The sequence below is a fragment of the Drosophila albomicans genome, chromosome 2R (assembly GCF_009650485.2).
Source record: "Drosophila albomicans strain 15112-1751.03 chromosome 2R, ASM965048v2, whole genome shotgun sequence".
In the NCBI taxonomy this organism is placed as follows: domain Eukaryota; kingdom Metazoa; phylum Arthropoda; class Insecta; order Diptera; family Drosophilidae; genus Drosophila; species Drosophila albomicans.
Genome location: NC_047631.2, coordinates 30382191 through 30397023, shown reverse-complemented (window position 1 = coordinate 30397023; position 14833 = coordinate 30382191). Strand labels below are relative to the sequence as shown.

Here is a 14833-nt window from a genome sequence, read left to right as displayed (position 1 = left end):
CTATGATAATATCCATTTACATTTGAACCTCTGTCGCTTCACACTGCGTATACTTAATACTCATACGCCCCTTCAAACCAAAGAATTTGCTTTTGTTTGATTGAAATGTTATTTAAAATTGAAATAACATAGTTTTATGATTGAATGCTGTTAAATTTCGAAATGTAAATGAAATATAAACTTTTCATTAACTATTTCAGGTATTTATACGTTCTATTGTATTTTCTACAACTACTTGAATTTATATTAAAAACCTTATCGCATCACCCTGCGTATACTTAATACTCATGCGCCCCTTCAAACCAAAGAATTAGCTTTTATTTGATTTAAATTTTATTTAAACTTGAACTAGCATAGTTTTATGATTGAATTCTATTAAACTTTGCATGTGATTAAACACCAACAACTCCGCTTGCCACAGGCTCTGGAGGCGCCACCGCACTGACAGCTGCCACCGCTGCCACCGATGCCGTCGGCATGGGCAGCATCCAGTTAACAGGAGGCAACTCGACTTGATTGGCAGCTGCGCTTGAAGAGGTCTGCGATGTGACTGTGGATGTGGCAGCAATGCGTGGCACAGGACGCAGAACATTGGAGCTGGGTCATTTGACGGGCAGCGGTGGCAACATTGTGTGTGCCACATTCGAGAGCTGTCGCAAGTGATTCGCATGCACGTATTGAAAAGCCGAAGAGCGTTCCAGTTGCTGTGAGAGATAAAGTTCGCCCAGCGAGTAGAAACGTCGCTGATCGAAGGGCTGAAAGGGAAAGCCAGCGAAACGTTGAGGCGTCGCATAATTCTTGGGCGTGACTTGTGGATAGAGTGCAGCATGCGGTGGGCGTGGCAGCATGTAGGTGGCAGCATTTTGAGAGCTTGCAGGTTGCGTCTGTGGCAACGTTTGTTGCAGCTGCTGTTGTTGCTGCTGCTGTTGATGTTGCTGCTGCTGATGATGATGTTGTTGATGTTGATGTTGCTGAGCAGTGAAGAAATCCATGCTTTTCAGATTCTCCAGCATCTGATGCGATGCCTGATGCTTCTTGAGGTACGCATAGCTGAGAATGAGAAGTCACAATTTAAGTTGAAGAATTGCTTAGAAGAATTCTCTTTTTTTCTCTTTCTTCGTTTGCTCACCGTCTGAAGGATTTACCGCATTGCTGACAGGGATAAATTCCATCGCTGGCATCGTCTCCGATTGCTTTGTTGCCATCTGTGTTGTTGTTGCCACCGCTGTTGTTGCTGCTGCCGCCGGCTTCGTTGCTGCTGCTTTGGCGCTTCTTGCCTGCTTGCATCTCAGATTTGGGTTTGTGCCAGCGACGATGTGAGGCCAAGTTCGCTGGACAGTTGAAGACCTGCAGAGCACAAAATTTAATTAGCTGTTGCTGATGGTAGAAAGTATTACCAATGAGACTAGCTGAAGTTGTGAATGACACGAGCTGAAAGGCAGCTGCGTTATCTACATATGTTTATAATGCTACTTCATAAATGTTCGGCAGCGGCTGAATGCAGGCCAAATTTTGTATAATGCCTAAGCTAAATGTAAATTTTGTTGTGATAATATATAAATAACTATATATCTAATATTTGATAACAAAATTTGGATGTTCATCTTCAGAATTTTTTTGGTTGGCTGCTAATAAACATCATGAAAGTTTATTGCAAATCTCACTATTAAATAAATGTAAGCACTTTCTCATTGATTTAAATAAAATGTAATTAAAAATTTTGTTTACTTGAATTAGGAATATGTTTTGTGAACAAACTTATTGAAATGTAATCCTTCAGTAATCCTTCTTATGATTAGACTTAAGAAGAAAGTAAAGAAAAGAAAGCAGTATAAAGTATTTATTCTTTGCAAAATCTGTTTAATAATAATAAGCTAATGAAAAGACTTCTTTTCAAATTCGAACTAGATTTTTTTAAAAATTAAATTCTTAATCATTTTTCTTGATGTAAAATACTCTATGAAAACTATTTTTTGGTTTTAACTCTATCGCTGATTTATATACTTCATTATTTCTAAAGTATGAAAAACACCGGCTTCATCCATAAACCAAATATTTTTAGAAGATTAAAAGTGATTGGAATGCATAATTCACAGAAACATGAGCAAACTATAAATGTTCTAAAGTGTTGAATATTTCTTGGGAAATCAAATTTGTAAAACTATATAAATGATAATTGAAATTCAGATTCAGATGCTGTAAAACTGTTTTGCAATCATTATCAATTCCCTTTTTCGTAAAATTTGTAATATCGCATACAAAATATTCAACTTGAATATACTTATTTCGGAAAATAAATCCTTTTAATTAAGTTTCCCTTTGTTCACTCCACATATTATTCAATTTTAGGAAGTTTATACTATCAGCTAGTGAATGTCATTATCATAGTTATGTTTAATTAAGTTTCCCTTCATTCGCTCTACTTATTATAAAAGTTTAGTCAATTCACACTTCCAACTTTATTATCATCCTTTTATCCTGATTATCTTTAGTTATGTTTAAGTAAGTTTTCTTTCGTTCGCTTCACATATTAATAAATTGCAGAAAATTCACACTTTCAGCTAGTGTCATTATTTATAGTTACGGTTATTTAGTTGTCACCTTTTCGCACTCTGAACACTTGTACTCGATGTGGACAATGCGGGGACAGCGATGCTGGGCGAGCATGAAGGCGTCGTCGTAGACGGTGCGACAAAGCTGGCACAAATAGTCGCCAATCTTATTATCGATGCTGGCCAAGATGGCTTTGGCCTCCTCGGTGATTTCGACCACATTGAAAGCCGGATCAATGTCACCTTTGTGCACCACGAGCTCCTCATCATCGCGCAGCTTGCGAATGATTGTGCCAGACACTGGACTGATTGTCTCCTCATCGATGGCTGCGTGTTTGCGCAGTTTGGTGCGCTTACGTTCGATTTTTTGCTTGCGAAGGGGTGGAGAAGGGGGAGGTAAGAGAGGAGCAGGAGCAGGAGGAGGCGCCTCTTGACGTGGCGACTCCAAAGCGCTGCCACTCAAATCCAAGTAGACTTTTTCCGCTGGCAAAACTTCCTCTGGAGAAGCAGCTTCCATCAAAGTTTCCTTATTCGGCTGCCCAAAATCGCGTTCGAAGAGCTTCGCCAATCCATCCACCGCCTGATGATGCAGTTCCTCATCTTCGTAGAGCAACTCGTTGCGTTTCAGCGCCTTGGTTTCTAGTAACACACTTCTGGGTGCATCTTCATCATCATCGTTGCTTAGAATGTCCACAAATACTTCTTCTTCCTCCTCTTCTTCATCCTCTTCCACTGGCAACAGTTGCTCCACCTCAGCCTCATCATTCACCTGTATTGTGTCCTCATCGGGTTCATTGTCATCGCCCTCAGTGTCCGTCGCATAGTCGTTGTAGTCATGGGAACTAACAACTGTTTCATCCTCGTCCTCGGTCAACACAATTGTCTCATCTTCCTCCAGCACGCTCGATTGACTTGCGGGAATTTGCTCAAAGCTATTTTTCGCCACAGCCTGAAAATTGCCTTTGTCATAGTGCGTTGTTGCTGCCCCCTCAAAGCTGCCACGCATTGCTGCCCCATAAGCTGCTGCTGGTTGATGAAAATAACTTGTGGTCGAAGAAGTTGTTGTTGCTGTTGCTACTGGTGGTTGCATGGTCAGTGCAGCATGTGGCATGACTGGTGGCATATGCGGCCGCCACAAATAATTCTGCGTCTCTTCGGACATCAATCTTTGACGCTTCCTTGGCGGCGAGGGCGTCGATGGTGGTGTTATTGGCACAATGTTCGACGTAGTGCGAAGCGATAAATCCAGCGGAGAGAGCAACGAGATGCTTGAACGCTGATGTTGACTAAATTGCGCAAATGTCTCGTTGATTGCCGGTAATGGTCGACACTCGGCGTAATGTACTTGCTGCTGTTGGTGATGCTGTGGCTGCTGCTGGTGATGTTGTTGATGCTGTTGATGTGACAGCAACTGCGATGATGACGCTGATGGTGGCTGCAACTGTTGCTGCTGCTGCTGTGGCGGCGGTGGCGGCAGTTGATTCATGTTCAACATTCTTGAAGGGTCCGCTTAGACTAAAGTCAACTTTAATTCTTCCTTTTCGTTATTAGTTCTTTGCTATTTTATGGTATAATTTTGGCTGAAAATCCAATATGAAATTGAATTACACATTTGAATCGAGAAATTAGTTTTCTTAATTCTTAAATTCATTTGTTCAAAGACAGAAAATTAATAAAAAGTGTATTTATAATTCTACAACCTACAACTTAAAAATATTTCACATTACTGAAAGACATTCTTCTTCTGTATTCTTCTTGTTTTATAGAAGTCAGCAAACTTTTATTTTCAAAAAGAGAAAATATATTTACCATAATGAATTTTTAAAAGAAATATTTTTAAGTTGTATGTTATTTGCTTTGAATTCTATTCTATTTTTCTATTTAAAATAAAACTTAAAATAACTTGCCAAACTAAAATACATTTTATTTGCCATAAAAGTTTAAGAAACATTGTTTTACTTGGATAAATAAGATCTTCTTTTAATAAGTTAATTACTCTAAATATATTCGTGCTATTTTTGGAATGAGGGGACTGCTAAAATTCTATATTCGAATCGAATCAAAATTCAATATTTATTGATGTATTATAAAATATGTTTTGTTTGATATAAGGGATTAGGAAACATTGTTTACTTGGATAACGGAGATCTTCCTTTAAATTAAATTAATTACTCTAAATATTCTTAAAAGTTTTGAAATGAGGTGATTGATTGACTGATCGAAATTCAATACATAAAAAGTCTAAGTTACTGATTTATATTCTTTTTATTTGATAATATTTACGTGTAAAACTAAAATCTCTTTTTAATAAATTTATTAAGACCAATAAACAGTTTATTTCCTCTATTCATTATTTAAATATTTAAATATACAATATTCCTCGTGTTCTATATTACCTGTTCAATCCTGAATTTAAAGAGCAATAATAATTTGAAGCAGTATTGGAAATTCTAGAAATCCTCAACTATGAATTAATGTGTCTAAATTCATGTTTTACTTTGCGATAATTATGTGCAAACTAATATTTTATTTTCGATTCTTCGTAAAATATTTATATTATATATTTAGATAAGCGTGTATTATTCCAAGTTTTTTTTATGTTCATCTTTGCTTAATTAGTATTTCATTTTTTGTTCTTTTATTGTTAGAATAAATTAATCAAACAGTTTTGAATGTAATTTTATGATCACTTAAAAGTTGAATTTTCAGTTTGAAATGTTATTAATCTCACATTTTTTTTATTTTTATGAGTATATTCTTACATTTCAATTATCTTTCAAAGCACATATTATTCTGCTTTTATTTATAACATTTGTGCTTAGTTTAAGTTGCAAGTGTTTTAAATAATTTTCAATTTCTTTAAGTACACACACTTTGTTTAATTTTTACAAGTTTCTTTCACTAGAATGTCAATTATTTACACATTTTTCAGTTTTCTTTTTAAGTCGTCTTAAAAATTTGTCGCTAAATTAGTAACAGCTTGTAAATAATTAATGCACTTTGCCATTACTTTGCTCGAGTCGAATGCGAAATTGTTTGCGCCTGAAAGTATGCAGCAGAAATTTTCAAAAACCCGCACACGGATTTCAACGCGACTTTCCTGTTGCGCCCGTCGAACTAAACTGAACTGAACTGAATTGAATGGCAAACGGAGCTGAGCTGAGCTGGCAGAGAGCAGCAGCGACGTCGTTGTTGGGTCACCTGTCGCAATGCCAACGAAATTGGGTTTGAATGCGAAGCCAATGAAAGCCAGCACAAGGCACAAGACACACAAGACACCCCTCGACCACCCTCATTGAACTACCCCCAGAAGAAGATGATTTGGAATGGGATGAGTTATTGGCATCTGGTTGACAGTGTGTTTGAGGATCTCGCTCGCACATTGCTGTGGAATCCTCGCAGTTCTCTGTCAGCATTGGATTCGCTCTCAGCGTTCCGTAACGCGTGACTCTCCCAACACCCTCTTTGACCCGCTCTCTCTTGCTCTCTCTCTGTCCATTGACATATCGACACCCACAAGAAGCTGATGCGCATGCGTTGCCACGCCCACAGCTAGAGCAATGCGTTGCTATCATCAAACTGTTGCGTCGCAACGCTCATTGGACAGCATTGCGTTGGGGGACTTTGGTGGCCACGCCCACACAGAGCGCTAAAGGATTTGTCACAGCATGAACGGAATGTCATTGAATTGCAAATGAAGAATTTCAACGCAATGTATTGGAGTTTCTTCCGCTTCGACTCGAAATAGGCAGAAGCAGCAGCAAAAGAGAGAGAGAGATGTGGAGATTTGTTGTTGTCGCTGCTGCTGCAGCTTTTCATATTTTTCCAGCTTTTGTGTAGACATTTTAAGAACCGAAGGATTCCTTTTTTTGTGGTTCTCCTCTTCCCTTCCCCCTGCGGCAAACTCTTTTTGAGCATTTTTAATGTCACATTTTCAAAATGGCGTCACTTCCACTTGCATGGAAAATTAAATATGAAATATTCCTTTTTTTTCAAAGCTTAAATTGCGCTGCTTAAACTTTAAAGTATGCACAAAAATTCGCAACAAAATTTCATTTCAAATTTGAACACAAGCAACTCTAATAAACAGGAATGCAATTATGAACTTTTTTGTGCTTAACCAAGTTAACAGCAAGCGGCAGGAAAAAAAATGTACTACAAAAGTTGACCATTAACTTTTTAGCTGCTTTTTTTTTCTGCTTCAAAAACATTTTTGCACGACAACTTTTGATGCTCCCCTTATCAGTTTTGTTCTATCCTGATCTTTATACCCGGTAGGAAGTAGCTTTAAGGGTATAATAACTGAGGCAAGTAATTAAATTCATAAATAAAAGTTGTTTACTATTATTTAAACATAGATTACAAATAAATTTATAACGTAGAGTACATTTATTAGTGTTGGCTGCTTTGGCCTTTGGCTGTCAGTATTAAAGCCTCTAGCCTTGCCTGTCTGTCTGTCCGTCCGCTGATATGAAGTTCAATAACTTAGATTTCTTAAGAGGTAGAGCTTACAAATTTGGTTAGATTACTTTTAAGGTTTATACGCAGATTAGAAAATTAAGTTGCTGCTCTTAGTCTATCTAAAAACAAATAAAAAATTTAATTTCCAAAGCTGTAGCTACAATTATTGCTACTCTTTGTGAAAAGCTTCCTTATAGTTTCAGTATAACTACATTTATTTATTTATTTATTATTATAAACAACTTCAAAATGAATTCAGAACTACATAAAGTTTGGACTGAGAAGCTGAGGCAATTCTACGAAAAAAGGCTCTAAAGTCTTCTACAGAGATTCATCGTAAGTATTAGTTGGAATCCAAATGAATATGGGTTATACCATATATTTATATGTAGATTTATAACAAAATCTATATTTTCATTTTGAGATTTCACATCAAGATCATAAAACTGGAAATAAAAACAAAATAAAATAACTATAATAAAATGTTGAAATAATGTAAGTTTGAATGAATCTATGTGGCAACATTAATTAATTAACAGAGCTCTGTAAACAATCTCATGTATATTAAGCTGTTATGTTAACATCCGCAATAGGTTTTGTAAACTTGAATAAAGAACAACCAATTTTGATTTAACTTTGCGCTGCTCTATAAATAATCACTTGCAATATAAAACATAAAGAATCTGACATCTTCTGACCAACAAATAAATCAAAGGCTTCATCAATTAAAAATGTAATTGAACAGCTATGAAATTAAATAAAAATTTCCTGGTATTTAAAAGTTGATGCTATTTATTTTCAGCCTCTTTCTTTTGCTCTCTTTTACTCTTACTCTCTTTCTCCCCCTCTCCCTTTCTCTCTCTTTCTTTCTCTTGCCCCCTTCGCAGGTGAATAAAAAGTTTCAGTTTGTGGTCTCCTTTAGCACCAGCTAATTGTCGGTTCGTCAGCAAAGACGCTGGATGCCGTGCATCTCATTAACATAGCTGCGGCTTTTGTAAGACGTTATTGATACTTGCTGCCTAGCTTCCGTTGCTTCTGTTGCCTGTTGCTGACACTTGGCTCGGCACTGTAATTAGCCCCGTTAAGCAGTCTGCACTCATTTGCATAGCAGCGAGTTTGTTTGGCCTAATTGCCACACAGGTTGCCGCTGCATGTTCAAGTGTCAAATTACACGCGTGGCAATCAAAACCGCAAACTCACCCTCCCTCTCTCTCTCTCTCTATCTCTTTCGCTGCTAAATCTTTGCACCCTTACCCAAAAATCGGGGTTGCTCTGCTTGACTTGTGGTTTTACAATTTTTGGGGGGTATCTGCTTACTCAGAGGGTGAGTAATGGCCTCTTAATTAGGATCATATGATATTATGATATTTGGAAAATGTATTTACGATATGTTTATGTTATTTTGCAAGCATTCACCAGATTCGCTTCGATTTGAGGATTAGCTGAAGATGCGTGTAATAAAAGTGCAATGAGGCGAGTTCTGAGCACATTATCTTTAATGTGATATCATCTAAAAGTTGAGCTTTGTTGCATTGTGAATATATTGCGAATCTTGTGAACTATTTGCTATTAATAGCATTGATATTACAGCTGACTTGGTTTTTTCTGAAAAACGACAAGTGTTCAACGTACAAATTTGTATTTTAAAACATGTATGAAAGCTACAGACGAGTATGCTCGACTTGATATACCCCATACTCATTTTAAATACTCTATGGTATATTTTAATCTATATACCAAATATAGTCTTTGATATATTTTAGTATTTTGGTATATAAATCTGGTATACTTTAATAATTAGTGCTGTATTATTCTTTAAATATACCAAATTTATATACCAAAATACTAAAATATAGGAAATGTTATATTTGGTATATAGATTGAAATATTTTAGTATTTTGGTATATAAAATATACTAAAATATATGAAAGGCTATTAGTGATGTATTATTCTTAAATTATACCAAATTAATATACCGAAAAATACTAAAAATATCAAAGGATGTATTTGGTATATAGATTAAAATATACCATAGAATACACTTAGCTGCCTAATTTAAACTTTATAACACTACTTTCTTTATTTTACTTTTATTCTCAATTAAAATTGCATAGTTATCTTAAAAATAAAATTAACCTAAAATAACTTTATTTCCTTACATTAAATAAAATGAAACCAATTAAACACATTATACATTATAACATATGAATATTTTTATGATTTATTATATTTAAAACAGTTTTAAGATCAACTTGGATCAAATAAGGCAGGGAATATTCTTTTATGCTGTACTTTTCATACTTTTTTCGATATATTGTCTATTATAATTTGTATTTCTTATGGTAAAACTTTTTCATATATATTTAATTTGAAAAATATTGCTTAAAAATTCAATAATAAGTTTAATTTTAGAGCAAATTATTGAAAATAAATTTAATAGCAATATTGTTTTTATAATATTAACATTCATACATCAGTTTTTTTTTTCTTAAATTATAATTTTCAAATCACAACATTCTTCATATTTCCGCAACTCCTTCATTTGTTAGCCTTCAATTCAACATCTAACATAAACTGTCGCCATGCTTCCGCACATTACAAAAGAAAACTTCCTGTGGGCAACACAGAAAACAAAACGATATTGCCATAAAGACGTCAAGTCGCTGGCATTTGCCATTCGGTCACGTTGATGACCTTTAATGGAGACCCTACCAAGGCGGTAGTAGCTGGAAGGCTCCTTTGCCTGAGGTTACACACTTAATTGTTGCACTTTTCTTTCTTCTCTTTTTTTTTAACCAAAGGCTAGTTTTAATTAGAGTCGCATGGAAGTATGCCTGAGGCTCCTTTTTTCTTTTTTGTGCCTATCGTCGTATGCAAATGCGTTTAATTACAAAACTGTGAAGCTGAATTACGCAACATTGCGTTATTTTAGTGTATTACTTGAAAGTTCGTGTGTTTAATTGCTCAACTCAACGCCTTTTTAATTACCGAAAGCTTCATTGAGGCCTCAAGTAGAACCCAGGCTAAAATTGCCAACTGACGCCAGTCGGGGCAAAGTTCTCTTCGATGAGTTCTCTTAGTGCTCTCAGCTTGAAAAACAATTTCAAATTATATTTTCTATGTGCAGCAAATTGAGTTTTTGTCTAGCACGACTTTTTTTTTGTCGCTAGCTAAATCAATTTTGATTGATTCGATTTGGTTGTGTTTGATAGCATGTCTTTGATTTGAAAGTGTCTTTAAGGACTAGGGAATACCCTTTACTTTGTTGAGGTGCTAGACAGAAAGTTAACTTATTAAATCGTACTCTAAATTCATTCTTTTTTAAAGAAAAATATGACAAATTCGACTCATTTTGCTTATACTTCAAATAATCAATATTGTTAATTTTAAATTTCATATTTATATTATTTCTAAGTTCAAGTAAATTTATTTTCGATATATTCAAAATATTCTTGTTTTATAAAAGCAAATAAATGAATTGTTTAATTAAAATGGGCAATAGATTTTCTCATAAATTATTCTATTCAGTCTCTCTAAATCGAAACCAAAGCTTTAATATACATTTCCTAAAACTAAATAAAGTTAGATAGAGAGTAGATCATTTAATATAACTTTTTTTAAAACAAAATAAATGTATTTTGAATCTTACAATTTTTAATATATACATTCAACAATGAATATAAATTGACTATAACTATTTCTATACTACAAAAAACTCGAATATTTTATAAGATTTAATTAAATTGAAATATGAATATGAAATGTAACCATTACCTTACTACAAAAAACTTCAATATTTTAATATACATTTTATAAGACTAAATTGATATATAAAATGTACCCATATTATATATTTAATTTATATATATGTATGTGAATTGTACCCATCAAATACCAATTTTAAACTATATATTAAATTGATATTATATATTATATTATATGTATATGTATATAAAATGTACCCATCAAATACCACTTTCATATTATATATTTTTATCCTTACAATCTTCAATATTCCTCGCCTCATTTCTTTACTCTCTGTCATCCTAAACTTTCCACCTTAATCTAATATAACTACTTGCATGTTATTCACACGCCAAAAGAATTTTGACCATCCCTCAATCAAAATCGATTGCAAAATTGTCAAGTTGTTTCGGCCTTTGAAATGTATCTCCCCGTGTTGCACTCAGCTATTCCACAGATAAATTGAGAAAAATGCCGCCCTTTCTTGTGAGACTAATAGAAAATGCTTATAGATAAAGAGGCGACAAATTGAATTTGCAAAGGTCACACATAAGTGTGACACTTGATGCAAGGCATTCGCACTTGACACGGCCAAAAAAAAAGAGAGTGGAGGAGAGGAAAGAAAACGAAATGAAATCCTTGGACTCCTTGAACTTGCAGGAATGTAATGCTCGACGTTGGGGATTTTCATTTTTTCCATTTGAATTTCCATTTGCTTCTTAGAGTCACTCGCATTATGTATTTTCTTTTTTCTTTTTGGCAAATTGAGTTTGCCAAAATGATTTTATTGTGTGTTAAAAAGCAGCATTGAAATCAGGGTGCGACCCTTGACCCTTTGGAAGTGAAAAAAAGGCGAAGGTAAACCGCATTAGGGATTTTAATTAACTGTGTGTAGCATTGGTTAGATATCCATTAAAGTATCAGGTAACACAGCGCAGCAACTAAATGGGTTGGAAAGGTTTTAGTGGCTTATAAAAAAAGACAGCAACAAGATTGTTTTGTGCTTTGAATTATGATGGAGAAATATTTTGACTGGGGAACGAATCAATGAAATATTTAATAATGGAATTTAAGAATATTTATTTGAATTGAATTTTTTATTATTTATAAAAATTTTAGCAGCACATTAAATGTTTGAGTGACTTATAAAAAGATGATGATTATGATGGAGAAATATTTTGACTGCTGCAATGAATCAATATTATATTTATTACTGGAATTTAAGAATATTTATTTATTATATTTGTTTATTTTTTTTTAAATATTTAAGTTTGAATTTTTTATTATTTATAAAAGTTTCAGCAGCACATAAAAAAAAAAGCCACTAAGGCTTATAAAAAGATGATGATTATGATGGAGAAATGTTTTGACTGCTGCAATGAATTAATATATTATTTAATACTGGAATTTAAGAATATTATATTTGTTTATATTTTAAAAATATTTTAGTTTGAATTTTATATTATTTATAAAAAGTTCGGCAGCACTTGAAAGAAAAGAGGCTTATAAAAAAGAAGCAACAGTATGTGACTGTGCTATGAATAAAATGAAGAAATATTTTGACTGGCTCAAGGAATCAATATAATATTTAATAATAATAATAATATAATAATAATAATATTGATATTACATACATTTATAAATTTTGTTTGTTTTGGAAATATATTTTAGTGTGTATTTTTATTATCTATTAAAGTTTCTGCTACTCTTGTTTTGAATAAGTTTTTGCGGCTTATGATAGATAGATTAGGCTTACAATTATGTTAGGGAAATATTTGAATTAGTTTAATATTTAATAATGGAATTTTGGATTATGCATTAAATAAATTCCTTTATTTCAATTTATAAGTTTTTTATGCGAAACTTCAACTGTTCGTGATACGGAAAAGATTTTGTGGCTCATGAAAATCATTATGATAGAGAAATATTTGAAAAGGAGCCATAAATCAACATCGAATTTAATTCTAGAATTTAAAAATATTAAACATGTTTGATAAACTATTTTGAGAATGGAATTCAGGTATATATTTTGATTAAATTTGTTTATTTTTAAAATATTTATTGTTGTGTTAAAGATTTAAAGAAAAGGTTTACACATTTTAAATAATGACTGAGAAATTGCTTAGCTGCAGCAAATAATTCATATACAATTTATTTATAAAATGGTGGATTTTATTATTAAAAATTTTGAAATTATTCAAGCAAAGTTTCAGATTATTGAAATTTTAACTATTTGAATATTACTTTTAAACTTTTCTCTTTAAATTTCTAATATAATTCTAGTTTTTGTTGTATTTTATTTCTTCCTGCAAGCAAATTCCCTTGTCTATAACTTATTCAAGTCTTACGTATTGTACTTCGCTTATTGATTACCCATTGAGCATATTGTTTTTCTATTAATTATAGGGAAAATTGCGGCAACAATGCGCACATATGGCTTCTAATGCCCATCGAATACCGCAAATGTCCCGCGGGAAAATGCGAGAAGCGAACAAACACGCGATAGTCAGAGATAATCACAATAATCGGACGCTGCACTCGATGTGCGCTTTAAACGATTTTCAATACGTCAAGGGAAATGCGAAGAGGAAAAGCGACGTATGACGCACAATGGAAAAAAATAGAGAAAATCGAAGGCAACAATCCGCTTACCAACGGGGGGTTGACCTCAGGATGCAGCCCCTCGTAGTCGATGTCGATGTCGTTGTCCTTGCCGTAATTACGTATCCTTTGTGCAGTTACATATGTGTGTGTAAAAGAAAAACTCACACATTTTCCGTATCTATTCTTTTTTAATATATATTCTTGTGGTCACCTGCAGAGCGAATACTTTGGGCAAATCCCCCGTGACCTCGACAATCTCGAGGAAATACTTGTAGGTGCCCGGAACCATATTCTGCGGATAAACATTATCCGCCATGTTCACATTATGCAGCGATATATTCCCAACTCGAACTGGACATTCAATAACCTCACTCAGAGTCATGCTCTTCTTGAAGAAGGCACGCAGAAAGAAATTCTCATTGTACTCCGTCAGCCAGACACAGAAATCCAATCGCCGCAGTTCGAAGATCTTCTTGAATTCGTTTTCATTCTCGAATTTCGCTCGCATATTCACATTCATAATCAGATTGTTACTGCCCAATTCGCGTATAACATTCGCATGGATGTCAAACGTTCTGCGATCCTCGTGTATGCGAGCTTGAGCTAAAATATACTTTCGTTCTCCATAGATTTTGATTTGGTCCACGCTTACAGTGGGCTAGAATTTATAAAGTTATTTCATGATTTTACACTAATATTTTATTCTATACTTACTATTGGTCTATCGTCAATAACTTCCTCATCGGAATCCTCCAGACAGCTGACAGAAGCTGCGAGCAACAATATCAGAAGCAGTTTCATTGTGAAATGATATCAAACTTAGTAAATTGTTTGGAGAATAAATTGTGAAAACTAATTTTATGCATTACTGCTTCGCTTAAAAGCAGACTGAATTTAATGAAGTTCATTTATTTAATTAGGAAATTAATAGTTGGGAATTACAATTAAAATTGACATTTTTTACTATAGTATTCTATTGTTCATATTTTGTTTTTGGTAAACATTCTAAAAGTAGTTTACATAGATTAGTAAATATGTATACCAGCATCTGAGCATTACACAATATGACTTGCTATTTTAATATGAAATAGTGAAAAATTAAAAAAAAATTGTGTTCATTAATAAAAGAAAATAGCATTCTGAACCTAAATAATGATTGATAGAGAAAATACAGAAGAAAATTGTATAAAGCTAATATTATAATAAATAATTCCAAGTGAACGTGTCTTGAATTATATCAAGACAAGTGAGAACGCTACAGTAGAGTGTGCTCGACTGTGAAATATTCGCCACCCACTTTGAACAAAAGCAAAACAGTGCGATATTATTCCTAAAATATATGAAATTAATATAACCAAAATATCATTTGGTATAATTTAGTATAATATAGTATACCAAAAATACTAAATTATAACAAATGGTATTTTTGGTATGTGGTTATACAACTACACTTTAAATATACCATAGGACTA

General features: G+C 33.6%; 2 protein-coding genes across 2 annotated transcripts; both read right to left on the bottom strand.

Moving 5' to 3' along the window:
• Positions 1-602: 602 nt before the first annotated feature.
• Positions 603-4094, bottom strand: LOC117574903 (integrator complex subunit 3 homolog). The gene is made up of 4 exons (XM_052007371.1): positions 2602-4094; positions 1221-1347; positions 1130-1184; positions 603-1050 (listed from the first exon to the last, which is right to left on the bottom strand). Exons 1-4 carry the CDS (start codon positions 4045-4047, stop codon positions 603-605), a joined length of 2076 nt encoding a protein of 691 aa, XP_051863331.1. The 5' UTR covers positions 4048-4094.
• A 9445-nt stretch (positions 4095-13539) lies between these two features.
• Positions 13540-14162, bottom strand: LOC117574437 (uncharacterized). The gene is made up of 2 exons (XM_034258275.1): positions 14076-14162; positions 13540-14019 (listed from the first exon to the last, which is right to left on the bottom strand). Exons 1-2 carry the CDS (start codon positions 14160-14162, stop codon positions 13540-13542), a joined length of 567 nt encoding a protein of 188 aa, XP_034114166.1.
• Positions 14163-14833: the final 671 nt, after the last annotated feature.

What these genes read in the sequence shown, in the direction of transcription:
- LOC117574903 (XM_052007371.1), bottom strand. Translation starts at nt 4,047, where the DNA reads ATGTTGAACATGAATCAACTGCCGCCACCGCCGCCACAGCAGCAGCAG. An exon ending in AGTGTTCAGAGTGCGAAAAG is followed by an intron (nt 1,348 to 2,601) that starts GTGACAACTAAA and finishes TGTGCTCTGCAG; the next exon opens with GTCTTCAACTGTCCAGCGAA. An exon ending in TGCGGTAAATCCTTCAGACG is followed by an intron (nt 1,051 to 1,129) that starts GTGAGCAAACGA and finishes TCTCATTCTCAG; the next exon opens with CTATGCGTACCTCAAGAAGC.
- LOC117574437 (XM_034258275.1), bottom strand. Translation starts at nt 14,162, where the DNA reads ATGAAACTGCTTCTGATATTGTTGCTCGCAGCTTCTGTCAGCTGTCTG. An exon ending in TTATTGACGATAGACCAATA is followed by an intron (nt 14,020 to 14,075) that starts GTAAGTATAGAA and finishes TATAAATTCTAG; the next exon opens with CCCACTGTAAGCGTGGACCA.